General features: G+C 32.6%; 3 protein-coding genes across 10 annotated transcripts in view; 1 reads left to right on the plus strand and 2 right to left on the minus strand.

Annotated features, from left to right (window-relative positions):
- Positions 1 to 13: 13 nt before the first annotated feature.
- Positions 14 to 3121, minus strand: LOC131939813 (uncharacterized). 2 transcript variants are annotated; one of them, XM_059298340.1, is made up of 5 exons: positions 3102 to 3121; positions 2611 to 2727; positions 1969 to 2020; positions 1417 to 1604; positions 14 to 336 (listed from the first exon to the last, which is right to left on the minus strand). In XM_059298340.1, exons 1-5 carry the CDS (start codon positions 3104 to 3106, stop codon positions 123 to 125), a joined length of 576 nt encoding a protein of 191 aa, XP_059154323.1. In that variant the 5' UTR covers positions 3107 to 3121; the 3' UTR covers positions 14 to 122. The 2 variants fall into 2 exon arrangements, with proteins under 2 accessions (XP_059154323.1, XP_059154325.1); XM_059298342.1 differs by lacking the exon at positions 3102 to 3121 and adding an exon at positions 2895 to 3031.
- A 142-nt stretch (positions 3122 to 3263) lies between these two features.
- Positions 3264 to 6284, plus strand: LOC131939814 (uncharacterized). Its single transcript, XM_059298343.1, has 5 exons — positions 3264 to 3423; positions 3621 to 3693; positions 4210 to 4267; positions 4802 to 4907; positions 5611 to 6284. Exons 2-5 carry the CDS (start codon positions 3629 to 3631, stop codon positions 5895 to 5897), a joined length of 516 nt encoding a protein of 171 aa, XP_059154326.1. The 5' UTR covers positions 3264 to 3423; positions 3621 to 3628; the 3' UTR covers positions 5898 to 6284.
- A 312-nt stretch (positions 6285 to 6596) lies between these two features.
- LOC131939811 (septin-2) overlaps positions 6597 to 21877 on the minus strand; it is a 105542-nt gene continuing 90261 nt past the window's right edge. For 6 of the 7 annotated variants that reach the window (XM_059298338.1, XM_059298333.1, XM_059298335.1 and 3 more), the window contains 7 exons: positions 21160 to 21277; positions 19554 to 19655; positions 18863 to 19008; positions 15345 to 15440; positions 11447 to 11531; positions 10837 to 10977; positions 6597 to 10549 (listed from right to left, as the gene is read on the minus strand). In XM_059298338.1, the coding sequence (XP_059154321.1) occupies positions 10876 to 10977; positions 11447 to 11531; positions 15345 to 15440; positions 18863 to 19008; positions 19554 to 19655; positions 21160 to 21277 (649 nt within the window). In that variant the 3' untranslated portion in view covers positions 6597 to 10549; positions 10837 to 10875. The remainder of the gene's footprint in view (positions 10550 to 10836; positions 10978 to 11446; positions 11532 to 15344; positions 15441 to 18862; positions 19009 to 19553; positions 19656 to 21159; positions 21278 to 21877) is intronic. The other variant, XM_059298336.1, reaches the window with a different exon arrangement.

Here is a 21877-nt window from a genome sequence, read left to right on the forward strand (position 1 = left end):
TGTTTTTTATTTATTATATAAATCATTATTAAACTTACAAACTTGTGTTATTTTTTTTTATATGATGGGTATGGATTTCATTTTTACATCACTATTATATCAAACAAATTCACTCACACAGGTTAATAATAATCTTCAAATGGCATGAATCCATGACGATTCCTTTGCCTGGTCAGTCCAAATACCGGATCTTTTTGCATAGGACCACAAACAGAGTACACTGGCTTCCGATAAGTTGATGTCATGTAGTTTGAGAATGGGTAGAGTTTTTCATCCTTAAAGCTCAACTCTCTGATAGCCCTTGCCCGATGGTTTTCTGTGTTGGGCACTCCATTTCTGCAAGAGAGGAGAAAGGAATTTTAACTTATTTTAAGAACATGGTTGCATTATTTTTATTAAAGGGTTCAGCTTTTGGTATATGAAACCAATAAATATAATATAAATGGGAGAGGGCACAAAATTCATAGATCGTCTCTGGCGCGGAAAGGGTCGCTATGCCTCTGGATAAAATCAGCTCTTTATTTATCTGGAACAAAACTAAAAATGTCATTTTTTTAAGGGAAACAACTCTCTCTGTAAAACAATCTAGAGGACTGACTTGATGATGAGCTTAAGTAAAAACATTAGGATGGTACAACAAGTCACTAACATGAATGATTTACTGAAATATTGTGATAAAGTCAGGGGGTGCTGGGTGACACTTGATCTTCAATACATAACATACATTAATGAAAGAAAATAAATGAAAAATTCCAGAGTTAACACCAGGTGCTTAAATATTCATCAACACTACAGACTAGTGTTAATACAATGCTTTAACTAACAGAGAAAATAGTTCATATGTGTTCTCTATTTGGTCAAAATAAGTTGGAAGTGAAAATAAAATATGATAAACAAATATCTATAATAGGAAACTAAACTTCTTCTTCTTCCGCGTTCTTAATTTAGTTTATGGTGGAGGATTTAAACAAGTCCAACTTCGTGTATGAACTGGACTGTGGTCTCCAGATCAGCGGGTGCCCCATATAGTTTTTCCTTGAGTGGGGTGTATAGGGGCCAGTGTTTGGATCGCGCCTGGCTATATAAGGAACAGTCCTGAAGGACGTGCTCTATATTCTCCGGGGCCATACAACGTGAACAGGTTTCGCCATACCAAACTTTTAGTTTTTTATGCATGTACTCAGTAGCGTAGCGAGGGGGGGGACATATGTCCCCAGGCGCCGACCTGAGGGGGCGCCAAAATGGGTTGGAAAAATAAATTGAAAGGTTGAGGGGGGTGCAAATCAAAAGTTTGAGGGGGGGTGCAAATTGAAATCTTGAGGGGGTGGGGTGCAAATTGAAAAGTTTGTCCCCGGGCGCCGGGAAGGGTCGCTATGGAAACTAAACAATTAGTGACAAGATGTAAAGTTACATTACTTGAGATATTTCTTGTTATCAACAGGCCAATCCTTTCCTTCTTTTGTCCACTTGGACTGTCCAGAAATGCCCATATGAACTCCATAATCCCATGGCCTGGACACTGGCTCATGGCGGTCAATAATTTTTGGCAACTCTTCAAGTCTTCTGACTGGATGACCCCAATCATACCACTTGTCAGTCCAGTTCTTCGTTTTAAAAAAAAAGTTTTGAAAACTCCTAAAATAAGAATCTCAATGCATACTTTTTTTTTTAACATATGGTGTATCAAACATTTAAATTATGTTAAAACTATTTTACTGTTGTGTGTATGGCTAGTAGCGTGGCAGAAGTTGGGGTTTGTTTAAGAAATTTATAAAAGTGATGCTCTATTCAAAGTACATAAATAAGGAGGGTATTGCTGAAATTTCCTACATCTGTTGAGATAAATGCTTTACAAATACACCTCTCATCCATCGATAAAAATTGTGGATGTCTATTTTAATCCCCAATATAATAGAACTAGAAGAACTGTTTTTTTTTAAATATTGAAAACTGACAATAAAGCCTTACTTGATAACCAGCTGTGCCTTTCCTTTGGGTGTATTTGTCTGGCTCTTCTCGCCTATATACAATTATATCATAAAGAGGAGGAAAGGACTGTTTACAAATATTTATAGTAGGTTCTGTTGTAATCATATTTCAAATAATTGATGAATAAAGTTTGTCAATATCTTGTACACATTATATTATATTATCAATAAAAATGGCAGATGCAATATATATGCAATATAAATATGAAGAATATGGAAAATAGTCGGACAACACAATTGCATTTTTTTTTAATTTCACCCCCCCCCCCCTCATTTATCTTTCATCCAAACTATTAAAATATAATTATATCTAAATCAATAGATCTTGGCACAGCCTTAACTGTTAAGTTGATAAAGTATTAGCTACACAGTACTAGATAGATCTTGATTCTAGGTCTATAACTGAGGGTTTCTTTCAGGCATCTAGTCTAGTGCCCCCTAACAAAATAGAATAGAAAAATGTATACTTTTACTGCCCCTCCCCCCCCTAAAAAGTTTCAAGAGCATAGAGTTAAATGCTTGCTCATGTAAGTCTATAATTCAAAATGTTATTATATAATATATAAATATATAAAGATCTCTATTATATTTTAAACATTTTTACCATCTGGATCAATCTTACCTGAACATATCTTGGGAAGCTGGATATCGTGGAACAGTAGGTGGCATATTTACCCAGTATGGGTACATGGACTGTGATCTTTTGAAGAACAGTGTATCTGCCATATTTGCACTTGCACTTGATTAAGAAAACCAATAGACTAGACAGGAGATCACTAGACTTTATTAGACTAGCTTAAGTTCAGAACTAATCAATCAGCCGTTAAACGCCAAATCAAAACATTTTACAATAGCCCTTGGTTAGTGTATTTAAAAAGGCGGGGCTAGATTTAGAAAAAAAATCACTCTATTAATGTATTATAGCAATAATAGGTCCAGACTAGATCAATATCAAAAGTGTTCGTTAGTTCGTTCCTAGTCAATACACTTTCAGTGTTTTTGTGGTGGTAAATAATGGACTAGTATTCCAATCGTGGGTCTGTTTGCTTACGGGCTTAATAATATTTTGTCCTAATATTTGTTTAAAGTGTAAGATATCGCTATATTTAGTACCTCATAATACACAATTAATAATTACCAAATATCTATTTTACTATTTTCTTTTTTTTTCATTTACGTAATTTTATAATATAATAATCATTTTGTATTTTCACACTGCTAAGCTTGGTAACCACTGACGCGTTACTATGGCGACGCTTGGTATTTTTTCTACTAAATTAATGTTTTAAAAATAAAACATTATTAATTTATTAACAAAATTGTTCATTTTAAAAAATGCATTATAGTTTTATAAGCGAGGTTGTATTTATTGCAAACTGAAGTATGAGGAAATAATTATTTCAGTCACCTCGAGAATTCTAACTCTGTGTGAAGTGTGAGTTTAGTTAGTAGTTAGAATTCTAAAATTTATTATTAACATCAGTATCACTATCTCAGTTATAGTTATAGCTATAGTCTAGTAATATTGTGATTCTACACTCTTAGTACTTAGTAGGTAATGCTTAGCTTCAAATTAGCTTGTTATCTTATTGGAGCTTAGAAGAAAAAAGAAAGTAAATAATTAAAATATAGCCTACAAAATGAGTTCAACAAATATTGCAGCAATAGGATTTCTATCGCAGCCAGCAAAATTGCCCAAAGAGTGGTGAGTTTATTTTTTATTTACCTTTGTTAATATTCAGTAAAATACCTTTTTTAATATTCAGTAAAATATTTGGTAGGCCTTGGTAATATTTTATAGGCCTATCATTTATAAATTTAGGGTAGAGGCCTAGGCCTATATCTGAGTATATCATGAGTTTAGTTAAATGAAGTTTATATTTAAGTGCTTTTATTTATTATTTTTTAGGATAGGCCAATACAACTTTTTTTTTCATCTAGATATAGATCTAGATCTAAATCTAGGCCTAACCCTTAAGAATTAAGAAGATAGTAAAGAAGCCTGGCTGACTAGCTACTATAACTATACTACTAACTAACCTAACCTAAGTTTTTGTGGGTTTGCCTTATAATTTTTTTAAAGGAAAGAAACTAAATATCATAAATATGGCTGATGGCCTAAGAATCAATTTAATTACTCAATGATTAGTTAGGTTAATGTTTCTTCATAGCAGGGCCTATACATACAACTATTTTTAAAACTCATTGTTATAACTTGCAGGCAGCCAAGGCTTCATGAATGGAAAACTTACCACTGCAGTCATCCAGATGTAGCTAGAGTGAGTGTGTTCCAACCTTTTACCTAACAGTTTAACTTTAACTATAGACACAAATCAAAACACTTACATTGTCAAGTTATTCTTAATTAGTTTATGATTTCTTTTGAGAATTATTTTGTAGCGGTGATGTAGGATACTCATTTAAAATAATTATCTTCTTTTTAGATGCTTTTTCTATGCTTTTTCATGATATTCAGTTAAGGGCTTTATTTATATGGGACCATAGTGTACAGTGGACATTATACGATTATTACTTCTTACTCTGTATGACTATAGTCTATAGTATAGTTAATGCTTCTTTTATTTTGAGTATTTTCTATTTAAGTGATGCAAATTAAATCACACTAATGACATTAGATACAGCTTAGTTCTAAAACAATAGCTGTTGTTTATCTAGACTTAGCTGACACATTTTATTTTGTTTTTAATTTCAAATATTAAACATAATGAATTAGTTATCATCTTGATTAATAAATATAAATTTGCTAAGCAGCTGAACTAAAATTTCCATGTATCTTTTTTTTTTTATTAAAGGCTGGGTGGAGGAAGTGGAGTGGAGAGCACCCTGATTGGTACGCATGGAGGTCGACCTCTCGTCACCCGGACTGGTTCAACAGGGAGACAGATCGAATAAGAAGAGGTGATTACAAAGGGTTAATGTACTTTTTATTGAGGTTATAAAAGGGTTAATATACATTTAATTCAGCTAATAAAAGGGTTAATGTAAATTTAATTGATGTAATAAAAGGGTTGATGTACATTTAGTTACTGAGATGGCTTAAGAGGCTACTTGTTGTACTTTATAAAGTCAGTTTACAGTTGCAGATACTCAGAAATGTTATTCATTTCCACTGTACTTTTAGAACATCAAGGAAATTTAAATGTAGAATCAGGAAGTGATAGTTTTGTTTTTTTATTTTGGTTTTATTTTTTGTCATTATTTTTTTTATGTATATATATATATATATGTATATATATATATATATATATATATATATATATATATATATATATATATATATATATATATATATATATATATATATATATATATATATATATATATAGCAATGCAGCATTATAGAAGATTGTATTTTAGCTGGCATTTATGTTTGGGTTAGGGTTAACATTATGGCCAGGGTTCGCACTATGTGACTGAAGTTAAGGTTAGGTCCATAGACTGGGTTATGGTAACAAGATCAGTAAAATATGTTCAATTTGAGGACTTTAATAGCCAATTATTTACACAAAAGTTAGTACTTAAAAATGTTTTTAGTCCCTCAATCTTTATTATACACATAATATGTAACATGATTTATTAAAGATATATTGACAATTTTCAGCTGACTATAAAAATGTCAACTGGCACTGGGAAAGGCCATCAAAACCAACTTCCAGAAAACTTGATGATTTCGTTCCCTACAACAATGAGACCATGATGAAAGATGTTCAAAGGCCAATGCCCCACAACAAGGGTTTCACAGGCAACTGGGGCTACCCAGTTCCATTTCCACAGGAGGTCCCGAACCCTAAATGGGGTCTTTACAACCCCCCACATTATCAGGAGCCCACAAGGGTAAATCATTTCCCCCCTATTCGTTATGATGGTCACCAACCAAGGATGCAATAGATTTCTTTTTGTGTTTTTTTCTTCTGTTAGTTAATCTTACACAAGCAAACATACACTAGTAAAGCACTTAACACTGTTTCGAATTTAAACCTGTTTAAACATCCTGATACATTTTGATATATTACAAACTGTTTTTAAATGAAGTAAATGGTCTTCTTATAATTTGATTTCTATAAAGAATAATTTTTTTAATTAAAAAAAAGTAATTAAAAAATGTAAGCTTACTAACTAAAAAAAACTATTTTTTAAGTAATTATTATTTGTACATTGTTAAAGATGACAATAATTTTGGAAAGTGTATTTGAATATTTGACTACTAATGTTTTTAAGGATTTATCATTTATAAGCTTTAATGGGCTGGATTTATTAAAATCACTTATAAAAACCATCACAAGTTTGAGTTTAATGTTCGTAATTAAAATAACTATTTATTTAAAGCAAGCTGTTGTGATAGTTCTGGCATAAGGCATATTGTTTAAAACTGTGATATTAACCTCTTTTAATTAAGAGAAAAACTCTTTTGGTCAGGTTAAAGGTCAAAATTGGGGGCCATATTCAGTGGTGTAGGCAAGGGGGGGGGGGGTATAACCCCTCCCATGGACCCAGACCCCGATATATACACCACTTGCCATGTTTACCACATGAGCTTAAACAACCACAATCCACATGATGACCAGCTCCACTATGTACCCCCACACATCTTGGGGAGGAGGTTTGGTTCAAGACTTGCTCACATGAAAGTCACAAGTTAGTACCTAGGGTAGAGGCTAAAGGTCAACCTCTGACCCTAAATAGGGAAGTAAAAGCCTGGCAGAGACCTGCATGTTTAAAAATAGGCAAGGGTGAAGGAATTGTTAGATTCTTCATCTATATGGCTTTATAGCACTGCTTGAAACTGTTGTGTATATCTAAAACAGTCCTACAATGTATAAACAAAAACATTTTGACCACCCAATATGTACTAACACAAAAAGTGGACATTCTGACCAGGATATATCCACAAAAGTGACAATTATCATTCAAAGTATGAATAATATTGTCAATTTTGAAGTTGGAGGTTAGGTTAACTAGATAACAGGATAAAGTTTACAAATTCTGTTTTACACAACTTTATCATTATCCAAATAAGCAGCTTTGAAATAAATAAAATATGCCAAAAAATGTGGTTAAAAATAATTAAATCAACTATTTTTTCAATGTTTTTATTCAATTTTGAAAAGATTTTTTTTTTCCAAACTTAGAAATGTGACATGTTAAAATCCATAGGAAGTGACAAAATTACAATCATTAAAAAAAAATTTAAATATTAAAAAAAAATTATTAACTAATGTTTAAACAGGCACTTAGAAAAATATGTTAAGTAGGGAACCAATGAAAACAGATGATTTTAGCTATTGTCTGGTACACTTTAACCGTGTACACAGCTAATTTTATCTAACTTAAATTTAGAGAAAAAAAAAAGTGGCACCAAACATCTAAATTTTAAAAAAAAAGACAAAAATGATTAACATAAAAAACAAGCAATGCAAAGTAAAAATTGAAGTATGTATGTTAGTAATTTACATATTCAAATTTGTGTATAGTAGTATAATTTGCATATACTGCTTATGAATGTACAGATGAATGAAGAAAACACAAAATTTGAATTAGTATGACACTGGTGGAGTTACGTCCCCTTATAGTACATGCTTGATGATTACATCAGCAGAATTTGATATTGTAAAAAGTATAAAAGCTCTTTACATAGATATATGATTACATAATTGTAGCTCTTCATTGGTTACCATTGTTGAAAATCGTATTTATAATCATTTTCATGGTGATATATAAAATTTAAGGGTTTTATTAAAATTAAGAAAAGTTTTAATTTAGAAATTTTTTTGTGTTTAAAAAATATCTTGTTTTAAATGTGTAGTTAAATTAACTAGTTATATAAAAAAAAGCTTTGGAGTCTCTTTTAACAGTTGGACTGTCAAAAGAGATTTTTTTTTTCTGTTTAAAAAAAAAGCAAGTTGAAGCAGAACAGCATATATTTTAAATACAAAACAAGAGGGAAGGTGTAGACGGGGGAGGAGTGTAGACAGGTTAGAACAACATAAAGCACACAAATCAGCCAATGCCTAAGCGCAGACTGTTGAGGGAGGGGGGAGTGAAAATTGCACATCCATTAGTCAGAAAATAAAATGACTGATGTTCTACAAAGACAAGTCTAGATCAGGCTATGTACAGTACAATCAATTCAATGGACCTGCAACAGGACATACATGAATTACTGCCTTGGTTTCAATACTGAGATTTCATTTGAACAGTATTTCAGTCAATACATGATTTTGGCAATTAACAAAAATGATAATTGAAAAAAAAACCAAGTGAACAGCATATATAATTTGAATAAGCTTATAACTAAGTTCAATTGTTGTGTTTGTGCTGATTAACATTGGTCAATTTTACTTACAGATTTAACACATTTTTCTATTAGTTACTCGGTCAATACGTGAAAATAAATTTGAAATGTTTAATGAGTACAAAAAACTATTTGACGTCCGATGCGAACAATATGGTTACGTTATGGAGACATGAAGCACTGTGTCTTGCACTCAATTGTCACAGTATGGAATAGTGAACAAACAAAATATAGTTTTAAAAAATAGTTTTCTCTGCCATGATCGCCTTTAATATACAAAACTCTTTATAAATATTTCTATCATTGCTTCATGTGAGATTTTAAAGGGAGAAATCTGTGGTTAAAACGTGACGCAAAAAAACCTAAAGCTAATTTTAAAGCTAGATTTTCATCTTTCAGATTAACTCAAATATTAACTTCAAATAATTTTTATTCTATTCCTTTGGTTTAATATTGATCACCCACTGTAACAAACAGGAAAATTTCTGCAAAACAAATGTTAAACAGGATTTTTTAAATAGTAAATTTACTCTAATACTTACAGTTAAGATAAAAGGATTTCAAGAAATAAAAGGAAGAAAATACATAGCCAATGTTATGGAGAAAACTCATGACAGAATCAATTTCTGTGGATGAGTGGTTTACAAAGGATGCAGAATGAATGCAGGATTTACAAAACAAGAGCAAACTATCACTGAGTTGCCAGATTTTTCTTTATGAGGGGTTAAAAACAAGATCATCAGATACTGCTGAAACTTAAGTTTTAAAATTTCAAAACAGTCCTTTCAAAATCAAAAACGTGTTGTTTTTTTAAGCTTCTAAATAAAATTTTACAAATTTAAAATCCAATACATTTGTTTTACCAAAAAGATATTTTAAATTTTTTTTATAATTTTAAAGATTTTTGACAGAATGAGTTATTTCAGCACTTTAGTTTCAATAGTATGAGCTATGTTCTTTAATACAGTCAATACATTCAAAGATATTGTCAGGTGGATTTTCCATTCACATATCTTCTCATTTCTCCATGTATTTTATTGGAACATTTTTATCCAAGATTTAAATTTTCACAGAAGTTAGCCGTGTACATAAATAACAATGACATATTCAGCGATGTACAAGAACATAAAATTACTTTTTTCAATTGAACAAAGAGTTAAAATACTATGTTATACTATATTCAATAATGAACATGCAATAATCATTGCAGAAACCAGATAAAAATCTTTCAAGAAGTTTTGTTTTACAAAGTTACAGTTTATAAAAAAACGCTTCCTTGATTACATAACAAATGTCAGTCACACTGTAAAAAAAAAATGGAACTACACGAACCCTCAAGCCAACCAACCACCAGTCAAAAATAAAAATTTAACCCTTTCAAGCCCAGAGCTGCCCATCTTACTAACTTCTACATTTATGCTTCATGGTTACCATAGTAAATGTTGTTTGAACTTCTGCTGTAAAAACAAAATAACTAAACAAAAAAGTGTATGCACTTGTATAATAATTTTGTTTATATTTTAGTTCCCTAGATTAGATGTTAATCAGTTAAATCTGAACGGATGGGATATTTATAGAACTATTTTTAATAGCTCTGTGGACTAAGGTCATGACAAATGGTGTTAATCTTTTCTGACGAGGGATTAATGTTTTAAATAATTAATAATTGGTTGACAACTTTCTTATTTTGCCACACCTAGAATTCTGCTTTCCTAAAAAAAAAAAACAATTTAAATGTTTAAAACTATTTTAAAATTAGAAATAAAAGCATAACACAATGCTAATCCGAAAAGAAAAATTCTAGTATCAAATGTATCTGTAAAATTATTTAAAGTAGTCTAATAATGGGGTAATTTGATTAATCATTTTGAGTTAAGAAAACGTCATATGTTGTCCTAGTTGTTTTTTTTATTTCACTATAATACTAAAACTACTTGTTTTCTAATGGCTAAAATTACAAAATAAACAATAAATATTTACATTTTTTTTAGCCAATGCATTAAAAATATGCACCCATGTTAAAAATAATGAAACAAACACACAACATGACATGGAGGATGATGGTGATATGATCAAATTTGAAACAAAAAAAAAAAAAAGTCAAGTGGTAGGTGATATGACTGTGATATGACTGAATGAGATGTACAAAAATGACTTGAAGCTGTTGAGCTGGTCTGTTGAATGCTGAATCCTTTGATTGACTTTGAACACGGTGTTGACGTTGTGTAAGCTTTGAAACACACTGGTCCTGAAATAGCAATCTTTCATTGTTTTAGATAAAATTAGACAGAAAAGCACCTGCAAACATACCCCGCCTTACCCCTCATAACAACTATAAACACAATTATACATTTTTAAAATGCTTTACATATTGCACAAGCTGATCTTGAGCATAAATATGCAACTAACATAACATAACTATATAAACTAACACTAATTGTATATGGATTGTATAATTCTATTCTGACAAGTCAGAATATATTACAAATAAACACATCTGGAGATGCAGCAATGAGAAAGAAAACCAACACGTACCATGTTACAATAAGCATTTGTAAAAAAACAAAAACTAAACTAGACATCTTGTGATTTGAGGTCACCATTCTGAATCAGCTGTGGTTTCTTTGAATCAATCTCTGCCTGCATGCGCACCAGTTTCTCCTGCATCTTTCTCAGCTGGTGACACAAGAAAATTCTCAATGTTTAACTCATCAAATGCACCTTTTGTTTTAATATAGATTACAAATGAGAGTTGCTTAATGTTACAGAAACACTGATCACAAGGGGCATTACTCTAGCTGGTAATACAAGAAAGTGCTCAATGTTTAACTCATCAAATACACCTTTCATTTTAATAAAAATATATTTATTTTACAAATGAGAGCTGCTTAATGTTGGTCACTACAGAAACACTTATCACAGGGGCATTACTCTTGCTGTAAAAAATATATATATTCCATCTGCTCTAAATAATTTTTCTAAATAAGCATTTTCTAAACTATTCCACAACAGTGCTTTTTTTTGCATTTGCTGTTAAAATTTAACTAGACTACAAAAAAAATAATTTAAAAACAGCAAACTAAAAACACAGATAGCCATATTTTAAAAACAAACATGAATTGGCAATATAACAAAGGAAGCTTACTTCTGCTTCTTTCTGCCGGAGTTCTCTCTCTTTATCAGACATATCACCTCCTCCATTCTCCATTCTAGACACAGGTGCAGATTTTCTGTTGATAAAAAAATAAAGAAATGTTTTAGAAAATTATTTATTAACACAGAAACTGCAGGGAAATAATTTTATAAATTCTGTGATACATGTATTATAATCCTCTAAAATAAACTGAAACTGAGAAGGCCATTATAAATGTGAATGGTTTTTTTAAAGTTAAAATTCCAATTTTGATCATAAGAACTATAACATTAAAATAGTTTAAATAGTTAACTTTAAAGATCTACATCATCTTCTTTGAGAACACCTGTTCACTCACTTCAATTAGTTATTAAGTAAAAGGTAAAAATGTTAGGAAAAATTATACAATTTTAAGATTTTAGAAGATAAAATTATTAACTGTCTTTATTTTCTATGAACTGTTTCCGCAGAATTAGAATGTTATTTTGTTTAAAAGCTATGCCAAGAATTTTCCCCAACAAATGCTGCTATAATTAAAATAAGAAGAGGGATCTCATTTTAAAAAAATGTTCAAAGCTATGGTGAGCAGGTGGGAGAATACAAAAAAATGTGCATGACAGCCAAAGGTATGTGGAGGAAGCTTTGGAGAGGTGAACATTTCAATCTTTGAGAGGATCCAGTGTGTATTTTGGTAGTGCAAGACAGGTAGCCATAATATTAGAGAGGATAGAGGATGTATGGTGTATTTTGGTAGAATACAAGACTGCTGGCCATAAAAGTCACACGCTTGGTTCCTTGGGTCTTGTTTAAAGGACATCCAGAGCCCACATCATGTTTAGCATCATGCCATGACTGTTTCAATGTAGGACAACATATAAGACAAGATGTAGGACAGGACTAGAACAGTGATATGACATTATGTAAGACAGCAACACTATCACAGCAAGTAAGACAGGACCTAGTACAGCCCTATGACTGTTGATCAGCTACACCTTGATGTAGGACAGTCCTATGTTAGCAAATAGGACAACAGTATAACAGCATGTAGGAAACACTATAATACAGAGTGGAATAGATTGTAAGACAGCTTTAAGGACAACATTCATCAAGTTTTTGTTTGTTGGTTCAAGAAAAATTGCCCTTTTTAAACCTTGAAAAAAGAAGCAGATGAAAAAGTTGAATCAGATTGCAAGTGAAACAAAACATTGATTGATTTCATTCCATTTGGCCTTCACAGAAACAGAGATAAAGAAAAAAATATATTATCAAATGCTTTGAATTTGATTTTCAAGAGAAAACATTTTGGTTAAAAATACATTTTAATTACTTTTTTAAATTGATTAAAATGAATTTAATTTAATTCTGGTTAGATTTTTAAAAAAAATTCTTAATTAGTTAAAAATTAATCAAATTTGATTACATTGTATAATGGTTGGATTTTAAAATTTAAAAAAAGAAAATTGTCAAAATGTAAGCACACAGTAAAACCTCCTGGGAGTTTTTTAATTAGGTTTTAATTAGGTTGATAAATAAAAACCATGATGGCTGAGAAAATTAATGTTTTTTAACATGTAAGCAAAACTAGACAGGTCAGTAAAATCAGTGGGAGCACAAAATAAAAGCCGCACAAAACATGATAAAGACAAATTAACAAAAACAAACAACACAAACTACTTTTAACCTAATAAAATTTGTCATTTAAAGTAGCAACATTTTTAAGATAGCACTTAGATACACACTTATACTTATTTTACATAAATATTAAATTTAAACTTTACTTAAAATAATAAAAAAAATAAAAAACAAACGCAACTTATTTGAGATAAAAAAAAACAACTAATATCTCTAATATATATATATATATATATATATATATATATATCTTATCCCTTTTGTGCCCAAGATAACATGGAGTCGCCAATATCTCTAATAAAAAATATTAAATAAAATTTCAAGAAATATAAGAATCTGAAAAGCGTTGAAAATAGAATATAAACACATGCGTATATATATAAAAAACATATGTGCCCATACAACAATCAAACATGCAAGCTCTTCACAAGGCAACCGGCCGAACTTTACAAGTTTTACAGTAAACATTTTACTTTATCATGTTTTTCTTTACAAGTTTTACAGTAAACATTTGACTTCATCATGTTTTTCTTTACAAGTTTTACAGTAAACATTTGACTTTATCATGTTTTGTACAGAGCTACAGCCGCACATACACTGAAGAAGTTGTCAATAAATAAAATGTGTTAACTCTTTAGTTTTCAAGCTTACCCAATGACCCATCAGTGGGTAGATAATGTGGCGCAGACCGTCCATTAAGGGTTAACCATAGTCAAGATAAAATAATCAAAAAGGAAGAAAAAAGAGAGAGAAACAAAATAAGACACCATATAATGAAACATGATGGATATTATGATGATAATTTTAACCCCACTTTAACTGTGAGGCAATACCACCTCTTCCCAAAATAAGACAACCTATAATGAAACATGATGGATATTATGATGATAATTTTAACCCCACTTTAACTGTGAGGCAATACCACCCCTTCCCAAAATAAGACAACATATAATGAAACATGATGAATATGGTTATGATAAATTAAAAACTAACTGTAAGGCAATCCCACCCCTCCCCATCCTGATCAATTAGCTCTAATTAACCAATTAGTGGGGATTGTAATTTCAACATTAGAGAATCATTCTATGAAGGGGAAGCATTCATTTCTAATATTGGGCTGCAATTCAAGGGAGTTACTAATTCAATCATGGCTAGGTATTTTTTACCTATATATTTTTATTAAGTCAGAAATGATGTATATAAACTGAAAATGTGTTGCTAATGAAATAATTTATTAATGAAATAAGCCCTATTGAATTAGGGTTATAATTAATTATGAAAAAATTACTAGCAAAAGTATATTTCAAATGAAATATATACATGAAGGCAAAAGAATTTTTAGATTCTCATTTATTATGTTTGGTATTAAAAACAATAGAGAACTTGAAAACAGTATGAACCAGAAAATCAGGAGCTTTTGAACATAATAAACAAAAGGGAAACCACTCTAAAACACTTGCAAACTAATTGATAATTAAGGGAGGGAGATGAGGTATTAATTTACATGCACCAAATAGTCACATCACTCTGCAGTCTATAACTCTGAGGGCATATTGCTAATTACGGATAACTAATTTCAGTAATACATACATTGTTTAAATTCTTTTTACTACGGTACAGAGAACAAAATGACTTCTGATCTAAATTTTATAATTAGCAATCATTTATTACTGAAAGGACCCAGCTCTACACAAACTAATTCTAAAACAATAATGGTTGGCCTATACACAGAAAGTTTTTTCTCTTTTATTTCCATATCAGCAGACTTGAGAGATAGGGTACAATTCTAAGATGCATTTATTTTTCTCTGTATCTATGATAGAAAACAGAAAGAATTCCATTTAATTTTTTCTGCAGTAAGAATTCAGTTGGCCAGTGAATTACCAATAGAAGACGAATGCCCAATAGATAACCAATTAAATGAGAATAGAATTTCAGTAAGATGACCAGTATTTGAGTATTTAATCAGTAAATAAACTGTAAAAATTTAATAGATGACAAGTATTTGAGTATTTGGCCAGCATCTGATAGAAAGTGGCCAATGAATGATCAGTAAATGACCAACCTCTAACACGTGAATGACTAATTGCTGACCAGTAAATGACTAAATTGATAAATGACTCATTGCAGACCAGTGAATGACCAGTTGCTGACCGGTAAATGACCAATAGCTGAATTATGAATGACCAATATCTGACCAGAAAATGACTAAATCAGTAAATGACCAGTTGTTGACCAGTGAATGCCCAGATAAAACCCCAGAGATATGTGTACTCACCCTGACTTACTGCTGCCACCATGGGCCAACTTCTCAGCCCTGTAGTTCTCATAGTGGGTCTCTTGTGTCACCTCCTGCAGGTCCTGCATGTGTGTGCTGGAATGGTCAAACAAACACTTTAAACAACAGCTGTCACAAACACTTTAAAACCACAATAAACAACAGCTGTCACAAACACTTTAAAACCGCAACAACAGCTGTCACAAACACTTTAAAACCACAATAAACAACAGCTGTCACAAACACTTTAAAACCGCAACAACAGCTGTCACAAACACTTTAAAACCACAATAAACAACAGCTGTCACAAACACTTTAAAACCGCAACAACAGCTGTCACAAACACTTTAAAACCACAATAAACAACAGCTGTCACAAACACTTTAAAACCACAATAAACAACAGCTGTCACAAACACTTTAAACAACAGCTATCACAAACACTTTAAACAACAGCTGTCACAGACACTTTAAACAACAGCTGTCACAAACACTTTAAAGAACTCCTGTCACAAACACTTTAAACAACAGCTGTCACAAACACTTTAAACAACAGCTGTCACAAACACTTTAAACAACAGCTGTCACAAACACTTTAAACAACAGCTGTCACAAACACTTTAAACAACAGCTGTCACAAACACTTTAAACAACTCCTGTTGCAAACACTTTAAATAACTCCTGTCACAAACACTTTAAACAACTTCTGTCACAAACACTTTAAACAACTTCTGTCACAAACACTTTAAACAACAGCTGTCACAAACACTTTAAACAACTTCTGTCACAACCACTAAACAACTTCTGTCACAAACACTAAACTTCAGTCACAACACTTTAAACAACAGCTGTCACAAACACTTTAAACAACTTCTGTCACAAACACTTTAAACAACAGCTGTCACAAACACTTTAAACAACAGCTGTCACAAACACTTTAAACAACTTCTGTCACAACCACTAAACAACTTCTGTCACAAACACTAAACTTCAGTCACAACACTTTAAACAACAGCTGTCACAAACACTTTAAACAACAGCTGTCACAAACACTTTAAACAACAGCTGTCACAAACACTAAACAACAGCTGTCACAAACACTAAACAACAACTGTCACAAACACTTTAAAAAACAGCTGTCACAAACACTTTAAACAACAGCTGTCACAAACACTTTAAACAACAGCTGTCACAAACACTTTAAACAACTCCTGTTGCAAACACTTTAAATAACTCCTGTCACAAACACTTTAAACAACTTCTGTCACAAACACTTTAAACAACTCCTGTCACAAACACTTTAAACAACAGCTGTCACAAACACTTTAAACAACAGCTGTCACAAACACTTTAAACAACTTCTGTCACAACCACTAAACAACTTCTGTCACAAACACTAAACTTCAGTCACAACACTTTAAACAACTCCTGTCACAAACACTTTTAACAACATCTGTCACAAACAGTTTAAACAACAGCTGTCACAAACACTTTAAACAACTCCTGTCACAAACACTTTTAACAACATCTGTCACAAACAGTTTAAACAACATCTGTCACAAACACTTTAAACAACAGCTGTCACAAACACTTTAAACAACTCCTGTCGCAAACACTTTAAATAACTCCTGTCACAAACACTTTAAACAACTCATGTCACAAACACTTTAAACAACTCCTGTTGCAAACACTTTAAATAACTCCTGTCACAAACACTTTAAACAACTTCTGTCACAAACACTTTAAACAACTTCTGTCACAAACACTTTAAACAACAGCTGTCACAAACACTTTAAACAACTTCTGTCACAACCACTAAACAACTTCTGTCACAAACACTAAACTTCAGTCACAACACTTTAAACAACAGCTGTCACAAACACTTTAAACAACTTCTGTCACAAACACTTTAAACAACAGCTGTCACAAACACTTTAAACAACAGCTGTCACAAACACTTTAAACAACTTCTGTCACAACCACTAAACAACTTCTGTCACAAACACTAAACTTCAGTCACAACACTTTAAACAACAGCTGTCACAAACACTTTAAACAACAGCTGTCACAAACACTTTAAACAACAGCTGTCACAAACACTAAACAACAGCTGTCACAAACACTAAACAACAACTGTCACAAACACTTTAAAAAACAGCTGTCACAAACACTTTAAACAACAGCTGTCACAAACACTTTAAACAACAGCTGTCACAAACACTTTAAACAACTCCTGTTGCAAACACTTTAAATAACTCCTGTCACAAACACTTTAAACAACTTCTGTCACAAACACTTTAAACAACTCCTGTCACAAACACTTTAAACAACAGCTGTCACAAACACTTTAAACAACAGCTGTCACAAACACTTTAAACAACTTCTGTCACAACCACTAAACAACTTCTGTCACAAACACTAAACTTCAGTCACAACACTTTAAACAACTCCTGTCACAAACACTTTTAACAACATCTGTCACAAACAGTTTAAACAACAGCTGTCACAAACACTTTAAACAACTCCTGTCACAAACACTTTTAACAACATCTGTCACAAACAGTTTAAACAACATCTGTCACAAACACTTTAAACAACAGCTGTCACAAACACTTTAAACAACTCCTGTCGCAAACACTTTAAATAACTCCTGTCACAAACACTTTAAACAACTCATGTCACAAACACTTTAAACAACTCCTGTTGCAAACACTTTAAATAACTCCTGTCACAAACACTTTAAACAACTTCTGTCACAAACACTTTAAACAACTCCTGTCACAAAAACATTAAACAACTTTTGTCACAAACACTTTAAACAACTTTTGTTACAAACACTTTAAACAACTCCAGTCACAAACACTTACAACAAACTTCTGTCACAATCACTTTAAAGAACTCCAGTCACAAACACTTTGAACAACTCCTGTCACAAAAACTTACAACAAACTCCAGTCACAAACACTTTAAACAACTCCTGTCACAAACACTTTAAACAAATCCTGTCACAAACACTTACAACAAATTTCTGTCACAAACACTTTAAAGAACTCCAGTCACAAACACTTTAAACAACTCCAGTCACAAACACTAAACAACTCCTGTCACAAACACTTTAAACAACTTTTGTTACAAACACTAAACAACTCCTGTCACAAACACTTTTAACAACCTCTGTCACAAACACTTGTATCAACAATCAGGGTATTAAATTTTTGTTTTTACATGATCAGTAAATTCTAGCACTATTCATTGAAAACAAAAGCTTTCAAACCTACATCTCTTCAAAGCTTTACCATGAATACTACAACCTCTGACCCCTAGCCTCTAACCCAACAAAAAAATATTGGTCACAATGACTTACATGAGCATAGTCCTCAATTTGATAAAATCACAATGTTCAGGGTTCTCCACCTCAACAACCCCCCCCCCCCCACCCCACAAGGGTACATGCGACCTCTGACCCCCATGACCCCTAGCCTCTAACCCAGAGACAAAGTACTGTCCACAGTGACTTACATGAGCATAGTCCTCAATTTGATAAAATCACAATGTTCAGGGTTCTCCACCTCCACAACACCCCAAGGGTACATGCGACCTCTGACCTTGCGACCCTTGACCTCAATGATTGTGTTGGCTCCCACCACAGCAAAAGGGACAGCATTCTAAAATAAAAATTCAACATACAAAAGTCTTATTACATCCCGTACATTGCGCAGCTCACTAGAAAATGTAATATGTTCACAACTGCTTATTTTATTAGTTTTGTTTCTTAAAGTAGAGATAGAATATCCCATTTTTTCTTTCTGTGAGCTATTCCCTCTCTCCAAGAATACCTACGTTTACAGAGCAGGTTAGATGTACATAGAGCATTGGTTCACCTATCTCTATGAATGGGACTGTGACCTATTGTGAATTACCTCCCCTTATTATCACACTTATCTCCCCTAGTAGCCCATCCACTAGGCTATTCTTCTCTCTCTTCTCCCTCTTCTGCTAATAAATGACCATGTTGCTTAATAGTTGTAAGTACACAGTAATGATGTTATTTCACTTTAACAACTCTAAAACCAAGCTAAGGCTACTGAATCATGGTGGTTTACCCTACCTAGAAATACCATAGCAATGTCTCATACTATTTTAGACTAGCACCCCTCTTACATTTTAACATTCCCATATAGTGGACAAATATTACAAACACATCAGGTACCTTTAACTGGCGGCACTGCTCTTTGTAATCTTCATCCTCGTCAGAATCACAGTCTGGTAGTGGGTAAATCTTGATGCCATGTTCATCTATCTGGTCTAAAATCTACAGGGGAGAGAATAAAGTTTTATTTTAAGGGAAGTAAATCTTGATGCCATGTTCATCTATCTGGTCTAAAATCTTCAGGGGAGAGAATAAAGTTTTATTTTAAGGGGGGTAAATCTTGACGCCATGTTCATCTATCTCAGGGGTTCCCAACCCCGTGCCCGCGGGCGCCATGGTGCCCGCCGAACGGTTTGTATGTACCCGCCTCTCACTATTCGACAGAGACAGAATGGTTTTCATAAACATTATTGAAAGGTTGAAGGGGATGGAAATCGAAAGTTTGACAGGGGGGGGGGGGGTGCAAATCGAAAGTTTTGTCCCCGGGTGACGGGAACGGTCGCTACGCCTCTGGAAGGAGTTTGTCGATTTAAAATAGGTGGTGCCCGCCACTCTACCGATATTTTAGAATGTGCTCTGGAGTAAAAAAAGGTTGGGAACCCCTGATCTATCTGGTCTAAAATCTTCAGGGGAGAGAACAAAGTTTTGTTTTAAGGGGGGTAAATCTTGATGCCATGTTCATCTATCTGGTCTAAAATCTTCAGGGGAGAGAATAAAGTTTAGTTTTAAGGGAGGTAAATCTTGATGCCATGTTCATCTATCTGGTCTAAAATCTTCAGGGGAGAGAATAAAGTTTTATTTGAAGGGGAGTAAATCTTGATGCCATGTTCATCTATCTGGTCTAAAATCTTCAGGGGAGAGAATAAAGTTTTATTTTAAGGGGGGTAAATCTTGACGCCATGTTCATCTATCTGGTCTAAAATCTTCAGGGGAGAGAATAAAGTTTTATTTCAAAGGGAGGTAAATCTTGATGCCATGCTCATCTATCTGGTCTAAAATCTTCAGGGGAGAGAATAAAGTTTTATTTTAAGGGGGATAAATCTTGATGCCATCCTCATCCTCTAAAATAAAATATTCAAGGGCAAGAATAACATTTAATTTTAAGTGGGGTAAATCTAAATGCTTTTTTTTTCAAGGGGGAGATGGAGGATGGTAATTTTGGTGCCATACTCATCCAATTATGTAAATTTTTAGATAATTAATAAAAGCTTCAAACTAAGCAGGAAGTGAATCTTTACTTAATTTATAAAGTGAAAAAAATCACAGACTACAATAGATCTTTAGTTCTTCTTTATCTTTTTCTTCATCCTTAATTTTTAGTGGCGAAAGGGATTAACTCCAACATAATTAAGTATACATGTCAACTGGTTATGCGCCAATTAGGCCTGCTTTTCTTTTTGGATTTGCTTCCATAGCCTTTGTCCAACCATGAAAAAACTACACGGCAGCAGTTGATTGATTTTGTAGTTGTCTCTCCTAGATGAGTGGCTGTCCACAGCTATCGAGCCTCATCTGCCCGGGGTTTGAACTCTGGACTTATCATGAGCTTAACCGACCCAACATGCCGACCACCAGCTTATTCAACTTTCCTTATATGTGACACAGGTGTAAAAATGGTATGTGTCATTTATGTACACAAACAAAATCTGAAACAACAAAACCATACCTTTCTCTTAAGGCTGGCCACTTCTAACTGTGTGAGGGTGTCAGCCTTAGCCAGAACAGGAACAATGTTGACCTTGTGGTGGACAGCTTTCATGAAGGCAATGTCTAAAGGTTTTAGCCTGTCAACATATAAAGGCAATGTCTAAAGGTTTTAGCCTGTCAAACACAATGTCTAAAGGTTTTAGCCTGTCAACACATAAAACAATGTCTAAAGGTTTTAGCCTGTCAGAACATAAAGACAATGTCTAAAGGTTTTAGCCTGTCAACACATAAAGACTATGTCTAAAGGTTTTAGCCTGTCAAATACATAAAGGCATTGTTTAAAGTTTTTAAATTGTGAAGGAAAATAATATTATAGATATTATTATCTTCAAATTATTCTTTAGTTTTATTGGATTCATTAAAAAAAATTAAAAAATTAAACAACAAACCAGGAAGTGAATCAAGGGGAAATGATATACACATTTAGATATTTTTGCTTGCATGTATTATAAGCTAGGCTAGCGCAGTTTATTACCACTAGTCTAAATATAGTTGATATCCAGTCTAGTATGTAGTACCAATGTCTAACAGAAAGATCACTTAAGCTGTAAATCAAATTCTATTAAAAAAAATACAACACTTCACTTTTAAAAAAGGATTTTTTTTTCTAAACATTCAAATGTGTATTACAACCACCCCCCTCCCCCTAGACCTCTCTACTTGCTTGTGTGATGGGT

This window comes from Physella acuta, unplaced genomic scaffold (assembly GCF_028476545.2).
Source record: "Physella acuta isolate Inbredline_101_S28 unplaced genomic scaffold, ASM2847654v3 ptg000296l, whole genome shotgun sequence".
Taxonomy (NCBI): Eukaryota; Metazoa; Mollusca; class Gastropoda; family Physidae; genus Physella; species Physella acuta.

Bases quoted from the DNA above. Each gene is read 5' to 3' on its own strand.
- LOC131939813 (XM_059298340.1), bottom strand. The intron at 2,021-2,610 runs GTAAGATTGATC...AATTGTATATAG, and splicing joins GCTTCCCAAGATATGTTCAG to GCGAGAAGAGCCAGACAAAT. The intron at 337-1,416 runs GTAATGTAACTT...CCTCTCTTGCAG, and splicing joins GATAACAAGAAATATCTCAA to AAATGGAGTGCCCAACACAG.
- LOC131939814 (XM_059298343.1), top strand. From the start codon at position 3,629: ATGAGTTCAACAAATATTGCAGCAATAGGATTTCTATCGCAGCCAGCA. The intron at 3,694-4,209 runs GTGAGTTTATTT...TATAACTTGCAG, and splicing joins GCAAAATTGCCCAAAGAGTG to GCAGCCAAGGCTTCATGAAT. The intron at 4,908-5,610 runs GTGATTACAAAG...GACAATTTTCAG, and splicing joins GACAGATCGAATAAGAAGAG to CTGACTATAAAAATGTCAAC.